The sequence below is a fragment of the Carassius gibelio genome, chromosome A11 (genome assembly GCF_023724105.1).
Source record: "Carassius gibelio isolate Cgi1373 ecotype wild population from Czech Republic chromosome A11, carGib1.2-hapl.c, whole genome shotgun sequence".
Lineage (NCBI taxonomy): Eukaryota > Metazoa > Chordata > Actinopteri > Cypriniformes > Cyprinidae > Carassius > Carassius gibelio.
Genome location: NC_068381.1, coordinates 19,454,645 through 19,476,793, shown reverse-complemented (window position 1 = coordinate 19,476,793; position 22,149 = coordinate 19,454,645). Strand labels below are relative to the sequence as shown.

At 35.3% G+C, this 22,149-nt stretch overlaps 1 protein-coding gene across 4 annotated transcripts in view; it reads right to left on the bottom strand.

Annotated features, from left to right (window-relative positions):
* Window positions 1-22,149, bottom strand: part of LOC128022586 (kinesin-like protein KIF21B) — an 81,903-nt gene that overhangs the window by 29,596 nt on the left and 30,158 nt on the right. For all 4 annotated transcript variants that reach the window (XM_052610285.1, XM_052610289.1, XM_052610286.1 and 1 more), the window contains exons 2-15: window positions 19,423-19,645; window positions 13,767-13,949; window positions 12,619-12,768; window positions 10,950-11,084; window positions 10,451-10,612; window positions 8,934-9,049; window positions 7,018-7,213; window positions 4,592-4,781; window positions 3,499-3,562; window positions 3,199-3,411; window positions 1,868-2,009; window positions 1,114-1,270; window positions 837-1,025; window positions 378-577 (exon numbers count right to left, since the gene is read on the bottom strand). In XM_052610285.1, coding sequence (XP_052466245.1) covers window positions 378-577; window positions 837-1,025; window positions 1,114-1,270; window positions 1,868-2,009; window positions 3,199-3,411; window positions 3,499-3,562; window positions 4,592-4,781; window positions 7,018-7,213; window positions 8,934-9,049; window positions 10,451-10,612; window positions 10,950-11,084; window positions 12,619-12,768; window positions 13,767-13,949; window positions 19,423-19,645 — 2,320 coding nt within the window. The remainder of the gene's footprint in view (window positions 1-377; window positions 578-836; window positions 1,026-1,113; window positions 1,271-1,867; window positions 2,010-3,198; window positions 3,412-3,498; window positions 3,563-4,591; window positions 4,782-7,017; window positions 7,214-8,933; window positions 9,050-10,450; window positions 10,613-10,949; window positions 11,085-12,618; window positions 12,769-13,766; window positions 13,950-19,422; window positions 19,646-22,149) is intronic.

The window sequence follows — 22,149 nt, the reverse complement described above, 5'->3', positions numbered from 1 at the left end:
ATTGTTTTAGTTTTACTTAACTATAATAACCCTGCCCCAAACATTTTAACATTAGTGTGTATGTGTGTGTGTGTCTGTGTGTGTGTGTGTGTGTTTGTGTTGCCACTTTTCTAGTACTGGCAAATCTGATAAAAAAACACTCAAAAGCAAGCACATTCCACACTACCAGAATACACTCTTTTATTCAAACTGGGGCACAGTCTATGCCTGAGGAATTAACTAATTTCATCAATAAATAAATATATTCCACACTCATGGGATAATTGGTACTTTAATTACCCTCTTAAAATAAAAGGTTTTTAAGACAATTATTTCTACAGCTGATTTCTCTTCGTGGCCTCAAGGGGGCACTGTAGAGATCGAGCTCCAGCTCTCACCTTGGCTTTCTTCATCTCGGCCACCTCAGACTGCAGTTTCTTGAGCTCTCTCTCGTATCGGCTCTGGTTCTTCAGCAGACGCGCGTGCTCCTTCTGAGCGGCCTGCAGCTTCAGCAGGTCTCGGTTCATCTCCTTCAGACGCTTCTCGTACTCCGATTTGATCTTACTGGCTTTCTCCTCGGTGTAGTTCTCCATGGACACTAAAACCACACAGAAAATGATGGAAGAATTATTGATTATTGAAATGCCACCAAAAGAATGTCCTCATGTCTTTCCAAACCCAAAAGAAATTCATTCAGGTTCAATACACTCCCGTAAATGATGACCCGATTTTCATTTAAAGGTGAAAAAACCCATTCATACACCAATTTATAGACTTCCAGGCCTTTTGCCTTGGAAAAAGAGCAGAAACACATCAGAAAGAATGAGAGTGGTGCGGTGAGGCTGGCAGGCGCTCACTGAGGTTGTGCAGCACGCGGTCTCTCTCCAGCTGCGTGTCTCGGATCTTGTTCTGGAGCAGAATCAGTTTCTCCTCATACTGGCTCTTCAGCATCAGGAGCCGGCGCTGGCTGTTCTCCAGCTCATCGATGAGTCTCTGCTTGATCTCGATCTCACACGTCAGGTCCGCTAGATCGGCCTGTAAGCTGACTGAGAGATGACGAGCCACGGGTTAAAGGGTCAGAGGGAATGAAAGAGGCTGAGTGGACGTTTGTAATGAAAGCATCTCAGATTGCACCTTTCTCATCCGAGTCAGAGTCAGAATCCACCAGGCTCTCGTCGCTGTCGAACTCCTCCTCCTCCTCCTCTCTGGTCTCCTCTTCCTCCTCCTCCTCCTCCTCCTCATCACAGCTGATCTCCCTGTGTTCGTCCTCCTGAAGAGGATACATGCCATCCTGCACAGGGTGAAGATCAAACCTTAAAACCTTCTTTCATACATATATATATATAATTATATAAAATTATGCAACATCATCCATTAGTGTTTTTATGTGTTATATTACGACTTTATTTCTGTAATTGTACAATTTTATTCTTATAAAACACAAACACATAACTTAATTTATGCACTACAGCTTAATTCTCATTAAATACTACTTCATGACATTTTTCCTGCGATAAGATTTTCTTTAAACTAAACTTGTCCTCCAAAAAATGGTATTCTTGTTTTTATATTCATAAAAAATTGCAAGCAAAACTTTATTGCAGTTGCATTTTTTGCTGCAATGCTGCAATTTAAGACTTAAAAATTTAGACTTGATTCTTTCTTGTCATTTTGTAATTTTATTTTTATTAGCCACTGTCTGCAATGTGTGATTTATATAATATACAGCTTTCTCCACATTATTTATTATTTATACTCCAATTTATTCTCACTTTACAAATTCATTCTCATAATACTCTTTTTATTTTTTGTTGTTGTTGTTGTTTATTAAATCATCTCAAATCTTTGTTACCAGCAGACCAGTTGTTATTGCACTCTTCTCTCTCACCTCTTCAGGTTCATTATCAGAGTCTCCATCTCCATTCTCTCGTCTCTCTCCGTTTTCCCTGCTCAGTCCGTTCTCGCTCTTTTCTCCATTTTCCTGAGGAAAAAGCTTGGCTCTCTTCTTCAGACCTTTTTCTTTCTCGGGACTAAAACACGAGACAGTGGGAAAACTATTATTACATTTCCTACAGACAGATACATGCATAAATACAGCACTGATGTAGTCAATCGGACATTCAGCAGTTTGCACACACACAAAAATAATGGACCAGGCCACAGATCCACCAATATCTGATGCAAACGTCATTTAATAGTCATTTAATCGCACCATGGGGACTCGTGAGATTTATCCTGGGTCTTCTGCTTTTTTAGCCTTTACAGGTCAGCTGAGACTTCCAGTATAATGTTGGGTTCACAAATTACCCATGGCCTCTCTCCCATTACGGCCACATTAGAGCCAATGTGAAGAGCGGGACGCTCCTGTATCATATTCATTACACCGGACGATTTACTGAGAGATACTTGTATCTGTGCCAGCGTGCTGTCCTGATAGGACATCCTGGCACAGACAGAGATAAATCTCATTCTGGCACATTTTACAGCCTCTTATTGGATCAGTACCATAAAAAAAGAGAGGACAAGCATATTGAAGTCTTCCAAATACACAATCAGTGAAACGAGACCTCTGCTAACATCAGAGGAGACCACCTGAGACGTGGAGGAGCAGGGTCTCCGATTTAATCACTTACTTAACTACATATTTAATAGCATTGATTAATTCCTACATGCTGTGGATATTGTAGTCTGACATTGCAGTCATTTTAATTGTGACCTTAAAACATTCAAAAATACATTTTCATGAGTAAAAATCAATCAAGATTTTTTTGTACCCATCTTCCATGAAGCATGTGGATTTATTTAGGTAGAATTTCTCTCATCATAAAAATAAAATGACACTTTTTATCCCTTTTCAAGAATATTTTAGCAGAATAAATAAATGGGGGAAAGAGAATGCAACAATAAAATAAAAATATAAAAGAATAAAACTACAAATAAATCATACGAAAGAATAAATAATGCATTAAAAGAAAAAAATAACTAAATAAAAAATAATATAAAATAGTACAATAACCCAATATAAAAAGCAAAACATAATATAAAAATAAATTAATTCATAAAAGAATAAAGTAAATAATATAATATAATATAATATAATATAATATAATATAATATAATATAATATAATATAATATAATATAATATAATATAATATATAAAAATAATGAATAAAATAAACAAATACACACAAAAAAAACCCTGCTCTTGAGACCTCACCTCTTCCTCCTCTGATTTCTTTCTTTCTTCTTCAGCCTCTCCACATCTAATTTGGCTTGACAAATCACATCGGTCATCTCTGCATCCATGGAGACGGAGGGGGAGGAGCCAAGAGGGAGTGCTGGTGTGGAGGGGTGTGGAGAGCGGGCGGAGAGGCGGGACAAACTGCGCCTCAGAGACTCGTTCATGGCCTCGCTCTCCAGCAGCTTAGACCTGAGAGACAGAGAACAGCAGACACATCACTCACTCGTCTCTATTGCTCCGATGAGAAACTCACATCCCAATGTGTCATGATGTTACCTCAGCTCCTCAATCTCTCGAATGTAGTTCTGGATTAGATTGCCAATCTCCTCGTTCGTTTCACCTGTTCAAAGAGAGACAGATTTATTCAGCATTATGAAATCACAAGAAGTATTCATGTTTGTTTGTTAGTTCGTTTTTTTAACACCATGCCAGCTTCCTTGACTATTTTCATGATGAAAACTATATTTGAGTAATTAAAATTGAAACTAAAGATAATTTTTGGAAAAACCTTTTCAAGGGTATTAACAGAATAAAACTATTTCCCGAAAGAAGTAGAAACATTACAATCCCAAGAAATAATACAATAATGGATTCAGACCTTCATTGGCAAATGCAAATTACAAAATTTCAAAAAAAAAAAAGTCTTTTTTTAGGGCTGTCAAAATTAACGTGTTAACACATTAATGCTAATTCGTTTTAATAGCAATAATTTTCTGAATGCACAATTAATGCAGGCTTTAAAAAGTGTAAGAGATCTTAAATGTAGTTGTATCATAAGTAAGGCCATAAAATCTTAATGGTTCAAGAAAGTCTTAATTATGATTTTAAGGGGTCTTAAATTTAGGGAGGGAAAGAATTTTTTTTTTCGAAAAGTCATAATGTGACGATTAAACTTTAAAAGGCGCTGATTTATATATATATATATATATATATATATATATATATATATATACACCGATATATATAAGATTGCAAGATTCATCTGAAAATAAATGAGACATTCAATGCAATTTAATATAGCTAGCACCGAGTTGAATAACTATCTAATATCCCACTAAATAAGCTATTAAGTTTAGGCATTTGCAGGACTTGTCTTATCTACTGCTTATTTAAATTGCACAGAATTGTTTTGCTGTTAAGTGTTGCATAGAAATGCATGATTCCTGTGCAGCTGAAACCAGAGACACCACTGAGACACAATACTGCCCTACTAGCACAGCCTTCGGAAAACTTACTGCTCAAATAAAAATAAAAAAACTACATTAAAGTATTTAAATATTCATGTTACATTCTATATAATATCACCCAGTCCTACTATCTACACATAATTGAATGGTAGTCCCCTCTCCATCCACGAGAGGTCTCTCACCAGTCTTGGTGAGCAGCAGGCTGACTCCGTTGGTGAGCAGCTGGGTGACTCGAGTGTTGAGGTGGTCGATGGTTTCCTGCATGGCTTTGACCCGCATACGGAGAGTGTCATTCTCTTTTAGGAGCATCGAGTTCTCCTGAAACAGATCGCTAAAACCGTCGGATCCCTCTTCACAGGCCACTCGTTTCCCCTGAAACAAACCCAAAGACTGTGGCTGAATCCAAAATCACCAACAAAACCCTCATTCACTATTCCCTACATTAGGCCACTAATACAGTTCACTTCAAAGTGTGAGTGGAAACAAGTGAGTGAATTCATAAACACTGGGTGCACCGGAAGAACTGCAGCTTTTGCATGCTTTTGTTTAATAATTATTCGAAGCTGGCAAACTGGCAGCTCCAGTAAGATGAAAGGATTTATCTTAAACTCTGTCATGGAAATTAAAAAATTTAGGGAAGGATGATCCAGTAGTGGGCGCCATTTTTGGGCGAGATGCGGCAATTCATTCGGTGCGCGACTCTCACAGTGCATTATGGGTATTTTTTAGCCTTTGAGCCATTCTCTAGCATTGTTTTTACTGTGCAGTGTGGGATTGAATGAATGGGCTCGATAATGTCCACTCAGGTTTCGGACACCACTAAAAATATCTGTCTTCTCAAATAGTGCCCCATTTAAGGGTATGGGGGGTGATTTCGGATACAGGGTGTTAGAAACGGATAACTAGGCACTGACCCCATCCAACCCAAGCAGCAATCCCCCAATCCTTCAATGCTCGCTCTCTCTGTCAGGACGGCTCGACTCTCTAAAAGCCATCATGGTTAATCGCTAACTTCTTTGCGCGGCCGTTTATCATCCAGGTCAGGCAGAGGCGCTAAGCTACAGCTACGCTTCATTAGCTTCGATGAGATCCCATGAGCTGAACCATGTTATCAAGCCCCAGAAGCCCACCGCAAAGACTTTCTCATCCTCTGGACTTATTACATCAACAGCTGAGACAACTGGGTGGCATCGAAGGAAAGAAGAGAAAGAACAAGTGTAGGAATGGAAGAAGTCCTCTATTTGGTTAAATAATAGATGAAGTTTTCAGCAGTTTGTTGCTTCAATGTAAGCTCAAACTGATCCCAAAAATGAAAAGTCTGTCATCATCCCAAGCCCATATGATGGTCCCAATATAAGAATATTTGTATATTTTGAATGTGCAATTTATGATGATGTTTTATGCCATAATTGCATCATGCTAAAAATGCATCTTCGACTTTGATCAAATTAATTTGTACGATTTGTGGGTAAAAAGTCACCACGGAGGTCCGACCCAACCCCATCCCTCAAGAGGAGTGCGACTTGAACGTACAAAACCATACAATATAAAGAGTGACGTTTTACCTACCGCGTAAACTGTACGTATTTGAGTATGATCCTATGAATCTGTATGAATTGTAGCTAAAACGTCACTATTAATTGTCCGCCCCCTGAAGCTAACCCTCAGAAGGTGTGTGAGCAGATTAGGGCCCCTCAAATATGGCAAAAATAATAATCACGATTATTTTAGTCGGTATTGTAATCACGATTATTTAACGCAATTTTGAGTGCGCCACATGACCAAAACTTCATTATGAGTGATTTATTTAAAGATGGCGAGATCAAATATATATTTTCAGTATACATCTGTATACATTTTAGAAAGAATTAGAGAAATTACACAATTCTCAATACCACAGCAGAATACTAGGGTAATTTATATTAGCACTAATATTAGTAACCATTTACTAATTCGCAACCGATTCATGATGACGTTTTACATACAAATCATACATCTTTGTGAAGGATCATATGAGGTTGATCCTATATAGATAAAAAGCCACCACAAAGGTGATCCCAACCCTCAAAAGGTTTGTGAGTAGATTGTACAAAAGTGTACGACAAATATTGTACTAATTCACCCTGACCTTCAAATCAGGCGTCTATTAGGATCCCTTGAATTCGTACCATTTGTAGATAAAACATCTCCACCTAAAGTACAAATTCTTACAAATATCTGTAAAGATATTCTACAATCTAGTCAAGAGATTGTGTTGGAGGAGATTTTTAGATAATAATGACTTTTTTGGTCTGTTCCTCATCCAAATGTATTGTATTGCTTCAGAACATTTGGACTATAGTGCACAATAGTATTAAATATGTTTGTGTGCTTTTTTTAAGCGATATTAGGAGCTCAGAGCTCCAGTCCCCATTCACTCTCATTGTTTTGAAATAAACATACAGAATATTCTACAAAACTTCTCTTTTTTCCACAGAAGAAAATTGTATGATATGATGACATAGACTTCATTTTGGGGTGAATTGTCCAATTGTGTGTTTTCGTTGGTGGGAAAGATGCTTGCTTGAGACTAACTCTTCCCAGAATCCCTCCAGGTCCTTCTCCTTACCGCTTTGTACTCCATGATCTCCATCTGCAGACGTGCGATCTCTGCTCGTAAGGCACTGATCTGCTGGCTGGTTTTGTCCTGGTTCATGATCACTTTGTTCTTGATGTTGCGAGCCCGATTGGCATACTTGAGTGTGTTCAGGGTCTCCATGAAGTCACGGTCAGAGGGACTCACGCAGGCGATCATCACGGTCCGACTAGACAGATACACAGCAGATGAGAAAGCAAGAGGACAGGAATTCATAAGGGTCTATGAGATCTTTCAGAAACATACACACACGACAAAAAAAGACGCTTTCATGGACTGCACACACTGCCCACATATGTTTTGGATGCGGCTGGGACTGAATGTCTTTAAGGAGTTCCTCTGTCTGCAGTCCCTCATGTTTAATTCAATCAACTCCCCCTCTGAACCCACATCATAAGAATATATGAGCTGTGCCTCCACACACACTGATGCAGTGCACTGTTAGCATGCATTAACCTTCAAGGCACAATGAACGCACTGTACACAGAGAAGTCTGCTAAGTTTTAAGTGTGTGAACTTGCAAGGACAATCTGAGACTTCTAAACAAAGTGTTTATTTATGAAACTGACTCTTCAATGATAGAACTAAGCTTTCTAGATAAAGTATCACACACTTTATCTAGAAAGCCTTAAATAATAAAAAAAAATAAATAAAAAAATCTTTAAGCTTTAAAGCTTTATTGAAATAATATAAAATACATAAAAATAAAATGCATTAAATAAATTTTAATAAATTAAAATAAAATACAAAACCTATATATATATATATATATATATATATATATATATATATATATATATATATATATATATATATATATATTATATCATATTTTTTTTTATTGGTGCTTTGTTGTATTTTGTGGAGAGCAGCGATTGTGTGCACTCAAAAAAAAAAAAAATAATAATAATAATAATAATAATTGCTAGTTCAGTCAACTTAACTAAATTAAGAAAAACTTTTCCATGCAATTAGTTCAGGTCCATACAACAAGAATAAAAAAGGTTGCCCCCTGAACTTGTATGTAATACATTTGGAAGTATTTGTATTTAAAATACAAATTGCTTTTAATTATAAAATAAATCAATATCTAAAATTAATTATATAAAAATGTATTAATATCAGTTAATCATGCCATGACCTGTATGTAAATTCTGAAGTAATTATGGCTGTCAATTTTCTGAGATTAATTATTTAAAAATATAAATTAATAATATTGTTTTTTATTATTAAATAAATATGTAAAATATTATTTCATAATTATTAATTCTCAATTATTCATGCCCCCTGGCTTGTAAATTCTGAATGTTGCTTTTTAATGTTAATTTAATGACATTATTATTAAATCATTTTTTCAAAACATAAAAAAAAAAAAAATATGGAAATAAAAGTGATAAGCATAACATAATAAAAGTATCATAATAAAAGAAGTGGGGTTAGAAGTAGGGCTGGTCTACAGTATTTATAATTATTTTAATTTATAACGTCTATGTGCATGTCAAGCATTGCTGTTTTTGCGGGGAATAAAAGCTACTTAAACTGAACAATATCAAATATAATATAACAGGTGTGAAAGGTGTCGTGTAAAAGGTGTAGTACAGTAATTATAGTTTTTCTGAAAACAATAAAAGTCAAAGGGAGGTCTCCCACAATAATAAAACTATCAACAGTACAACCTTAAAAACTTCATAGCTTCATAAAAGGACTTAAAATATCTTTCTTGTAGTTAAAAATGTCAGGAATTAGGAGTAGGGTTCATTTACAGTAATTATAAGGAAGTTACATAGTATGATACACACAGGAACTGTGTGTCCAAAAACGACACTATGTTTGTTAAGAATGCAACCCTTCTGGTGTGTAAGTGTGTATCCGGGTGTATCAGACGTTACCTGTTTCCTCCCAGCGAGTCCTGCAGCAGGCGTGTGAGTTTGGAGTCTCTGTAGGGCACATGGCCTGCCTTCTTACTCTGATCTCCCAGTGCACTGATCACATTACCCAGGGCCAGCTGCCAAACACACACACACACACACACACACACACGGTCACGCTCCATCACATGCTGCTATCTAAGATTAAAAGCCTTTAAATGGGCTCTCTTACAAATGAGTAACTAGGCTCTAAAAACAATAGAGCTCTATTGGGCTCTGAACAATGGCTGTTCTTGGCTCTCTTCCAGTCTTTAGCTCTTCCTCAGAACTCTCTCACATTATAATTACCCTTCCTTTCCTTCATCTACTCGGACAACTTTACCCGGCACGGCAGTGTGAGCGCAGTAATGAATCGAGGAGGAGGCAGAACTCATGCAACACACATTTCACACCTCAGTTAACATGTAGAAACTTGACTCAGCTAAAAGAAGCGGCACATTTCTGATAATGAAGTCCCTGACGAAGCCAGTTTTGTGGTGTTGAGGTGACGGCTTAGTGCTTTCTCAAATATTTATCTAGTCATGTTTAAAGGAACTGGTAACCTAATGTCAAATCAGTCATGATCTAAAAAAAGTTTGGAAGTGACAAATGAAAGGATGTGTAATATATAGTAGCTTATGATAAAACCATTTATATTTATATATGTGTGTGTGTGTGTGTGTGTGTGTAAACATGTATTTACTATTCATTTACTTAAAAAAAAAAATTTGAACTTATATTTGCAAAAAAAAATATATATATATATAGGCACACACACACTGCCAGACTGCTGTTCAAAAGTCTGGGATCAGTAAAATGTTTTATGTTTTTTTTTTTTTTTATAAGTCTCTTATGATCATCAAAGCTGCATTTATTGCATTTATTTAATCAAAAATACAGGGGGAAAAAAAACTGTAATACCCTGAAATAATATTACAATTTAAAATATTGGTTTTCCATTTTAATATACTTTCAATATAATTTATTACTGTGACGAAAAGCTGTATTTTTAGCATCATTACAGCAGTCTCTAGCCACATCATCCTTCAGAAATCATTCTTATATGCTGATTCATTATGAATGTTTGAGACCATTTTTGCTGAATATTTATTATTATTTTATTGTTTTTGGAACCTGTGATACTTTTTTCAGGATTCTTTGATAAATAAAATCAAAATATAAATCTTTTCTAACAATAAGTCTTTAAAAAATGTAAATACAAATTATTTCTTAGATTTCGGAAGCCAGACTGGAATGAATTAATCCTGCACTCGCAGAAAATCTTGCTTTCTGTCTGCCGTCCCATCAAAACATCAGAATATTGTGTTCTGAGTAACAGGGTAACGCAAATCACCTTTAGATGACAGAATGCAACCAGCAAAATGTCCCTCGGGGACAATCTATCTGTCACGGGACTGTCCTTGTGTTTACTTCCTGTAACTGAGTTCCTACAAAGTAAACGGGTGTGAAAGCCCCTGTGGTTTGAACATCAGACGTACCAGGCCACAGTTGATCGAGATGCCCTCTTTCGCTCTCTGTCCTGTGGCTCCTGTGCGTTTGAGACGCTCTGATCCAGCCAGATCCACGAAGTGAAACTTAGCAGTGAGCGTCTCATACTCGGGCTGAGCGATGGAGCTATCGCCGTTCATCTCTCCGTTCACCTGGAGCGAGAGGAACGAGTCAAAACAATGGCAGCTTTGAGATATTAACACGTGCATCTTAAATTACAAATGCAAAACCATGTGCACGAGCGTCATGGTTGCTGTATTTTCAGTGTGCTCCGACATGCTTCTAATGCCAGTGGTTTATTATAATTACTCAGTTTTGTACCGCAGAAGACTGAGCTCTATGAATTTTAATATGTCAAACTCGCGACCTGCTTAAACTTGTTAATGGCTTTCTAATGAAGCAGTTTAGGATTATAGCTCTCAACATGATTTTCTTGGCGAGCTCTCTAGCTCTCATCTAAAGATCCTCCTGACTGATGTGTTGCTGTACCAGGTGTGGCTGCGGGCAGACTCTCATCTGGCAGAGGTGGATGGTGAAGATGGCATGAGAGCGGGAGCTCTGGGCGTTCATCTGCGTGCTGGCCGTGGTGCGGGAGAGAGCGCCCAGCTTCAGACACTGCAGCAGCTGAGGACACACACACATCACTGCTCAGAGCCGCTCAAAACAAGTGAACAAACTCAACAATTAAACGAGATTCACAACGCATCTCACGTCCATCATCTGTCAGGTTTCTGAGTGAGAACAAATGATCTGTGAAACAATGTAGCTCTTCCTGCAACAAGCTGCGGTTTTTATAACTCTGTGCTCCACAAAACAAACACTGCATTACAGTGTTTTAATAATAATAATAATAATAATAATAATTAGTATTAGCAGTATTTTATATTAACAACATGTAATATGAAATATATACATCACTATTAACACTACTACTACTACAAATATTTATTATAATATTAAATTATTACTAGCAGAATTAGTAGTAAGAGTAGTAGCGTTAAATGTTGTTTTTGATTATGATGGTAATTATTTTTATTATAATACTATTTAATACCATTCCATCATCACCAGCAAAAAACTACTACTACTACTACTAATAATAAAAAATTACAAAAAATTATTATTATTATTATTATTATTATTATTATTATTATTTACATTTAATAAAGTAAATACACACTAGTACTATTACTACTACTACTACTAATAATAATAATGATTTTTATTATTATCAACAACATTTAATATACTACTACCACTAATATTAATAATGAAAAATGATAATAAATTATTATAATTATTATTTACATTTAATAAATGAAATACACACTAGAACTATTACTACTACTAATAATATATTTTTATTATTATCAACAACATTTAATATACTACTACTAATAATAATGAAAAATGATAATAAATTATTATTATAATTATTATTTACATTTAATAAATGAAATACACACTAGTACTATTACTACTCCTAATAATAATATATTATTATTTTAATCAACAACATTTAATATACTACTACTACTTCTATTATTATTATTATTATTATTATTATTATTATTCCTCTATGAACAGAGATGCATCTTTTTGTAATTATAATAGTGTAGTGATAATAGATTAGTGATATACAAAATAAAATCATAACATTATTTAGAATAATTGTACACTATATTATATTTATTAACTACTGCTGACAATCCCTGTATTTTCACATAATTACATCACAATTATGGTGTTTTATACTTCTACTGCTGGCTCATATGTACATAGCCTGACTGTAGTTTTAACTATTTTTAGAAGTGTCTTGTAGAAGTTACATTTTAAATGATCATTTTATATACGTTTTTCACTTTTTTTCCTCAGAATTGTGACAAGGCAACTAGAAATTGCAAGTGTTTTTTTTGGTTTTTTGGTTTTTTTTAACTCTCTCTCACTGTTCTGGGACAAAAAATAAATACAGATGAAAAAAAAAAAAAAAAAAAAAAAAAAACATTTTTTTTTTTTAATGTCATGCACTAATGAAGCATGCAAATTAATACCAAAAGGCATTTAGGAAGCAATTAATGTCAATTTGAATTTCATTCAAATGACTCCAGTAAATAACATTATGACATAACATTAAGTCATAAACAGACAGATATCTGACCTCCTCCTCTGAGCTGACCAGCTGTGACGTCACTCCTGTGGTGTAGATGCCTCCGCTCCCATCCTCATGGATCTTAATGTTGGACTTCCTACCTCGAGCCTCAGGGTCACACGTGCTGTCAAACAGGTCCAGGATCTCCTCATTATAGAGCTACAGGACGAAACACACAAGCTCGGTGACCTTCAGAGGGCAAAGGTCAAGAGATCAAAAGGCCAGAGCCTTGCATGTTCGACCTCGGGAATCCCAGAGACCACACAAGTGTATAGACAAGGGAAGGATAAATCATGGAAACCTAACTCATGAGCAGAAATTACACTCAAGAGAGTGAATAAAGAGAAAGTAAGGGACGGGGCTTTTCCCAGCTTCCCTTGCTTTGGGAAGTGACACAGAGGGACTTGATAAAATCGATTTAGGGTTCAGAACAATAAATCAAACTGCTAACAATGAACAACAAAGTGCACAAAGGAGTTCTGGAAAGGGCAAGGCTAATGAAATAAGGGCATTTAAATGCTCTATTAAAGCCGCCCCGAGAGACGGGCGACTGTTCACAGCCACAGAACTCGAGACAAATCTGTCGAACTATTCCCCAAAGCAAGCCGTGATTCTGCTGAACAAACAGCAGCCTGTGCCAGACAGCGAGTGGCACGGATCCTTAAAACGCCCTGTTACAGGTTTAAACTCATTACCTAAGCTAGGACTTTACACGAGGAAGGGGCTAATCTGTTTACAGCTACACTGCTGTCTGCGCAGCTGAGCGCCTCCTTCACGCCTGATGACTGAAGTTTCTGAGCGCGCGGAGCGAGGGAACACGGGGAAAGAAGTAAAAAGAATTTCTGGAAACACATTATTGGGCCCTATTATTTATTTATTTATTAAAAAAATTATAATAATAAAATATAAAATATTTTTTATGAATTCAATTGATTAAACTAGGGTTAGATGCTATTTGTTTATTATAATAAAAAATTAAATACAAAATAATAAAAAATTTAAAAATGTAAAAATTTAATTAAATTAAAAACTTAAATGCATTTCATAGGGTCTGAAAAAAATAAAATATTTTGTTAAAATTGTAATAAACTCTTAAACAACTTTCAAGATTTAAATTACTTTGCTTTTGGATTACTAAAATGTAATTTAAGTCACACCTCCAGGAACTGAGCGCTGACTTTGAATTCTGGGAGGGGCACGCCGGCGCTCTGCGCATCTAGTCTGCGTTTCTGGATGCCCTGGAAGAGATGTTGCACAGCCCGTGGGATGATGCCCTGCTCTTCCTCCGAAATGGATACATCAAAGCCAGTGCCCATGGTGTAGGTCTTTCCTGAACCAGTCTACATGAGAGAGAGAAGACGACAAAACCCATTAAAATGCACGATGAAGAATTAAAATGAATTCAACATATACAATTCTAACACACCATATACATTCATTAATATACTTAGTGATTAACTAAGTTTTTTTTTTGTTTTGTGTTTCCTTGGGTCTGCTTACAATCAAAGTTTTATTGTTACATCAAAAACATATAATCTAGAAATAAATGGCAAACTATCATTGATTATAACATGAGTTTAAAAAAAAAAAAAGCAGAAATCAAATCACTGATAGACTCATGCTGATCTTGAATCGATTGCTCCAGCGATTATAATGAGAACGATCTTTGCTCACTTTCTGTTTGTGTTCAAAATATAGAGAAGGGTTAATACGCTACTAACAGATGCAGAGTGAAATTGAACATTTAGTCACTGGCTTGATTCAGTAACCCATGAACAGCAGTTAACCATTTTGCGACAAAGAATATCTGTACATGAGACTGTAATCAAATGATATTTAACCATTTTCATATTATCAGCATCAAAGATGGATAACTTTAGATATATGCATATTTAACTATTTGACTGTAATTAGATTTTCATTGCATCTAATCAAACAATTGCAAATGAAAGATAATATCATCAGTTGGCATTTACAATTATGTAAATATACAATTTTCTGAAACCATATTTAATCAGAGTATATGCAATCATTCAACAATATTAAAACTATTTAAAAAAAAATAATTGAATTAATTGTGTAGAAGTTTTTGAAATACTGTACTAGTGTTGTCATGGTACCAAAATTTCAGTATTCGGTACCGATACCAGTGAAAATCCATGGTTCTCGGTACCAATATCGGTACCAAAGCAAAACAGAAAAATATATGTAAATAAAAAAAACACACACTTTTTATCACTAAAAATAAAACCAATGCCATTCTTTATACTTATTAACAATTGTGTTTAAAGTTTTTCTACAAGTAATATAATTATGAAAAACAGTAAACAAGTTTCACCCAAATTTAATTTAATTAATACAATTTAAACACATTTTATTTTTTGGTAAATAAAGGGGATTTGATATTAAAATTAAAACATGGAAGAAATCTTGTGTGATTTTATTTCTTTAAAAAAAAAAGTTTTTATAAATTTTTGCAACAGTAGTAGCAGTATAACACACATTCTACTAAATAATAGTAAAATTTCCAGCACAATGCCTTTATGTAAAAATGAGCTTTTATTTTGACGGGTTGCCGTGAATAACTTTAAACTGAAACTGGTTTTACACAAATGAAACTGTAAAATGCTTTTGGAGTGACTCAGAACAGTTCTGGTGATGTTGTTTATGTATTTATGTCCTCATTACTGCAAGCATCACGCGCTTCAGTTTGTATAGTAAACAAACCATTCATTCATTCAAACAGAGAAGCACAGAACATGCAGGATTCATATTTCAACCAACTTTTGCAGCTTAACATTTACAGATACTGGTCAATACGGAGATTTGATTTGATTAATTTATGATAACTTTGATAAGTTCCGTGACTGTCCATATTTAGAATTTCTGTCCACGTTTTCTGCTTCGCAGAAATCAAAGCGCTGTATGCGTCAAGAACTGAGTTGACCAGGACCTTCGTACCACCGGTACTTTAAACCTGCTACAGTCACGTTTACCTTTTTTAGTACCGACATTTCACATAATGCATCATTTGCACACTCGACTTTATTTTTTCAGACGCGCAAATAGAGAGCGACGTGGTCTAAAAAAAAAAAAAAAGCGTTGTGGCTAGTGTTTTCCATGCGTTTTTAGGCTTGAACATAAATATCAGCAAATTATAATGTTCAAGAAATAATTACATACACTATTAAAGATATAAGATAGTCTGGTTAATAATAGTGGATAAAAAGAATAATAATAGATAACTAGAATTAAAAGTTAGTGAACTAACTTTGATGTTGGCTTGGCCATCTTGGCCATGGGGCAAAAGAGCCACAGTACTTGTATGCCCAACATTCTTGAGTTGCCCCACTGCAAAAAATAAAAAATAATAATACCATAAAAAATACACCTGCAACAGACTTTTTCCATGGTCCCTTGCTGTTTTCTTTTTTAATAAAAAGCCTAGGCTATGATAACAGCTACGACAGGGTTGTCTAGCTGAATGCGAAATAAGTCATGCAAAAACCATAATCAATTTTAATAGTACTGACAACATATTTTAAGTTATCACACTACTGAAAAATTAAAGAAGGGACACTATATATAGTATACTTCGGTGAGTCAAGAGCTAAACAAAAAGTCCTGTTTCATTACAAAATATTGTAACTTTTATAAACGTTATACTATCACCACAAAATTTTAATTAATATTTATTAAAAAATAAATATTTCATAAAACTGAAACTTAAATATATTATTTCTATAGGCTATACAAAACAGTTACGAAAAAAGACTAAATAATAAGGCTGAATAAGCTGATCTATAGCATGTTAAATGGTGGTTGCCTGTCTATGAATGGTACACCCCAACCACTAAGCTCACAGAAGTGGTTTGACCCAAGTCCTCAGCAGCCAATGACATTGACCTCTTCAAACTGATTTTTAAGGTGTACTTCAGTGTATTTCACGTGAAATACATGTTAAATACCTGCTGATTTTTCACTTGTAAACAACACTATTTAACACGTTAAATAATATTGGATATAAGTAGCTCTTAAAATTTTTTATAAATGACTTTACCATGTTGTGCAGCGCCGATAAATAAATAATATTAAATACGTGTTGTCTACGCATGAAATACACGTATTTAACGTGTTGTTGACGCGTTAAAATTCACGTGTATTTGACCCTCTTGGCCTTCCATACACATTAGATATAATGAAAGGAGACGTGAAAAAAGGACATCGCTTTGTTTTGATATGGATTACTTTATCACAGAATATTTGTTCGGGAGCACTTGTTTAGTTTAAAAGTAGACATGTCAAGCTTTCTATAGATATATCTCTCATGTCTCTTCGTTGAGTATTCATGGAGTTATAGTTCATTTTAATGACGTGTTTGTAAATGAAGATCAGCGCAGACCAAGGCTGCAGACAGCACACCTTGTTTGTTATCTTTATTTTATAAGTGCCCAAAGTTTCGTTGTTATTATGTTTGTATCCAAAAAAAGTAGACCCTTCACAGAGACACGTTAAAATTCACGTGTATTTGACCCTCTTGGCCTTCCACACATTAGACGTGAAAAAAGGACATTGCGTTGTTTTGATATGGATTACTTTATCACAGAATATTTGTTCGGCAGCACTTGTTTGGTTTAAAAGTAGACATGTCAAGCTTTCTATAGATATATCTCTCATGTCTCTTCGTTGAGTATTCATGGAGTTACAGTTACTTTTTTCCCCTCGATGTCAAATGATATTTCGTTTTGCACGGCTCAACAAACACCTGGATTTTGCTCTTGTTTTGTTCTAATGAGTGGATTGTGTGCATTAATATCTTAAGAAGCTCTTAAAAATATATATAAATGACTTTATCATGTTGTGACGATGGATAGCAATTGATGTGACGTTCAGAACTTCAGCCTGACAGATAAAATCTCACAAGCACATATAAACACTCATTTTCATGTGTATAATATATTCTTCTAATTGTTTTGTGCCGTTTCGCTGCAGGGTTTTAATGTATAAGGCTGTGAATTCTCTATTTAGACTTGTTCAGAGAAATACAGCTCGCGGACATTTGGCTGCCGCGAATATATCATGTTATTACTTTAAACAGTTCAGAAACATCTGAATTCAGCTATTGGTGTGTTCTAACGTGTGGATTGCGTGCAATCGCGATATAATTTAATTATAAAAGGTCTTAAATAAGAATAAATTCGCTCGTTGTGAGCTCCGTGGAGACAGCCTGAGCTGAGCAGCTGTGATTCTTCTCTCGTCTTTCTGACTTCTCTCTGCCCAGACATCAAGTATTCATAAGCTGTATCACGCTGTCAAATTATATTTCATTTTGCCCACATAAACAGTTAAAAAACACCTGAATTCTGCTATTGTTGTGTTCTAATGGGTGGATTAGTGCAATTCGCTGTGATATTATTTTTGGAAGCGCTTAAAAAATGCTGATGACGCGCTCATTTCTCTCTCGTCTTTCTCGCTGTTCTTTGGCCAGAGACATAATTTATAAATGAGATCTGACCCGGTAATAATAACATATGTTGGTTTAGCTTGTCAGTGTGAATGAAATGTGTAGCCTATTATTATTTGTCCGATCTCGCCCCGAAACGCGGCTGTCATGTGGACTTCAAGTGTTCAGAGAAATACATCGAGAGCTCGCGGACATTTGGCTGCCGCGAATATATCATGTTATTACTTTAAACAGTTCAGAAACATCTGATTTTAGCTCTTGGTGTGTTCTAACGTGTGGATTGCGTGCAATCGCCGTTTTAAAAGGTCTTAAATAAGAATGAATTCGCTCGTTGTGAGCTCCCTGGAGACAGCATGAGATGAGCAGCCGTGATTCTTCTCTCGACTGCTCTCTGCCCAGAAATCAATTATTAATGAGCCCTAACCCCTGTAATAATCAGATATGTTGGTTTAGCTTGTCAGTTTGAGGGAAATTGTATTATTTACTTGGTATTTTTAACCGGTTTAAAAGTGAAACAAAACCCGACTCCTCCCTTTAATCTCGGTTATTGCAACTAGGGGCGCAATTTTTCTCAGACAATGTAAGTCTATGGGTAATGTATTTTGACATTTAAAAATTAATAAAAAAAAAACTTTAAGTCTGATCAGTCTGAAAAGATATAGCAACCAGCACCGCTCTATCCCGCAGGTGTCTGCCGAGTTTGGGGCTTGTGGCTTTAAAGCCCTAGGAGGAGTAGCGTTTAGAATTTCTGTCAGAAAAATAATAATAAGAAAAAAAAGAAGAAGAAGAAGAAGAAGAAGAAGAAGAAGTTTAAATAGCATAACAGTATGTTGGCTTGTTGCCAAGCCAACATAATTAGAATAAACAGCGCATTATCACTATATTATCTTGCCGTATAAACCGTAAATTAAGCTACTGTCTTTTTTATAAGCACTTGTGTCTCTCTCATGAGAGCTGCCCATTAGCAGAACTATTCCTCTCAGGTGTTCAAGTGTCCATTCGTGTTTCAGCTGGCTTTCATACATCACCGAACACAGATTTACAGTTCGAGCAAATTAACCCTGACCGCGACACAATAAGCACTTTAAACGTGAGGAGGGTGTGTGACGAGTGGAACCGAGAGGCTCGACTCACAAAGACATCACATAGCGCTTGAGGGAAGGGGAAAGGTCACAGGGTCACGGCGGACTGACAGTGAAGTGTTAATACTGATTCACTGAAATTAATGAGCTGAATATTTGGATATGATTCAGGTAAAGTGTTTTTGACATCACAAACTCATCTGCCATTTCTGGATCTCAATCTGGGTAAACATCATTTTATCTGTGTCCAAGTGTGATAGATCTTACTTGTCCATATGCGAAGACAGTTGCGTTGTATCCTTCGAAGCAGCCTTCAACCAGTTTGTGAACACAGGCGCTGTAGATCTGATGTTGTTGAGCGTCCAAGTCAAACACAAAGTCATACGTAAAGGCCTTGTCTTTACCCAAGAGCACCTGGTTCTCCCCGGGGGTAACGCAGGTGCAGATGTGACATCCCTCAATCTTCTCTTTTGCCATCTGCGGCCGGATCCTGATGAAGAGAACAGAACACAATTCTAAAGGAAAAAAATATTGACAACACATATCAACATGTGACAATTTTGTGGTTCAATATGAATGGTTCAATCTTCATAACGTCAAAAGTTGACAGGACGGCTTATCATCTTTATGTTTAAGGTGATACAGAATTTTAAATAGAGAACTTTACATTTTATATGAAATTTAGACATGATCAAAAGAAAAAAATATATAAGAAATATGAAACTGAATAATACGTAAAGTAACTACCAAACTATCTTGTTTTCTCTTATTCAGAGCTTTGAAGAAATTGTCACACAAAAAAATAAAATAAATAATAATAATATATATAATATATATATATAATATAATATATATAATATAATATAATATAATATAATATAATATAATATAATATAATATAATATAATATAATATAATATTATTTTATTATTAAAACGGATAATGGTTTTAATATGGATGGATGGATGGATGGATGGACGACTTTTAATTTAATGTGAAATTAATTAACATATACACACTGTGTGGTGTGGCATAATTTTCACTAGGGCTGCACGATATTGGGAAAAATTTACATTGCGATATTTTATTTTTCTGCGATATATATATATATATTGCGTCAGGCCGGTGACAGGTGCAATATAAATAGGCGTCGGCTATATTTCTAGCATGCACGTGTTTTGAGCCGCGCCTGAGACGCGCATCTCACGCAGGCAGTCTGCAAGCTCTAACCTGTTAACATGGGAGCCGAATTAAAAACGGACACGCCACGCAGCTGAGACGCTTGCGCCACGCATCTAGTGTGTCGCCGGCCGCGAGCTCGCGCTCTCTCTCTCTCGCGCGCGCTCTTTGGCCCATACAGTTAATGAATAACGGATCAACTACGACAGCCTACATCGCACATCCTGAATTTAGAAAAACTAAATTACGTAACTTGTGAAATGTTAGATCTTAGCTATGAAAGAAGTGTTAGCAAGGCAAAGGAATAATTTCCACCATCATTTCCATCGCAGAATTTGAGGTGTTGTGGAAATGACACTGTTTCACAGATAACAGACTTCTTTTGGGATATATAAATTAAATGAGCTAGTGAGAGTGTGAACACTGTTTTCAGACCACAATGCCAAAATGGCATTAGCTACACAAAAAAATACCAATTTCAGTAATTCTGAAATGACCAAGAATTCACCGTGTAATGAGGAAATTGATGCTGTTCACCACATTATTATACAGTAAGGACATCTAACTTTCTAGTAGGGTGAAAGAACAGGTTAAAGCACTTAAAGTGAAAACTTGTCAAGTTAACATCAAGGTTAATTAAATCTCCAGGCTAAAAAATCGACTAATTTATTAAACAATTAAATGAATCAAGTTAATTAGCTTAGGTTTAGGGCATTTATGTTGGGCTTATACACATTTATCTCTACTACATACACTTCTTTCTAATATACTGCTCTCAAGATGCTCAGCTGACATGATCTTCAACAAAATAACAAGACTGACCTCAAGGAGATTGCCTTTTATTGTCAACTTGCTTTTGGCTTGCATCTTTTTTTTTTATCAGTCAAAATATTTTGATGGTTAGTGGTTACCTTTGGTTTGTTATTTCCGTGAAAAGGTGAAACTTGACCATAGCAATCAGAAAAATCTTGCAACCACATAGCAACATTTTTAAAAAACCAATAACAAGCACTGATTAGTGACAATGGACAGATGCCACTCATATGTTGTTCAGATAATCTAGTTTTAAGCTGGTATTGTATTGTAATGACCACTGAGTTGATAAACACCGACTCGTAACTCACAGACACACAGACACACACACACACACGTATGTTTAGCCCAACACGGTTATATAAAAGAGGCCCAGAGAGACACAGATAAAGTATTACGTGTATTACTTCTCTTTGTGTCATAAACACACAGTACACATGTTTACATGAATGAGAACATACCATACTGTAGGACTAAACTACTGTTTTTACAGTAATTTCTAATTACACAGACCTAATTCACACCTTAACCCTACCCTTAAAAAAAACGCTCTGCATATTTAGAAGTGGGTAAAAAAGACAATAAGATATCGGCAGCAAAAACAATTTACAAAAGTGATTTTATATCCATAGAAAGCACATTAAATACAAGTAGAATATCTACTTTTCAGGTTTCAAATAAGTTTTTGGAGAATAAAATGTAAAAATTTGGTTACACACAAATATTATGTAAACAATAACTTTTATTTTGGATGCGATTAATTATATTTCTTTAAAATATATATATATATATATATATATATATATATATATATATATATATATATATATATATATATATATATATATATATATATATATATATATTTCATAAAGAAAAACTACTCACACATATAGTTATCTTCAGTTATATAAACACACACCACACACTGCAAAGAAGGTTCTTGTGTTACGAGATCAGCAAAACATCCAAGACCGCAAACAGCGTCAGTAGCAGACATGT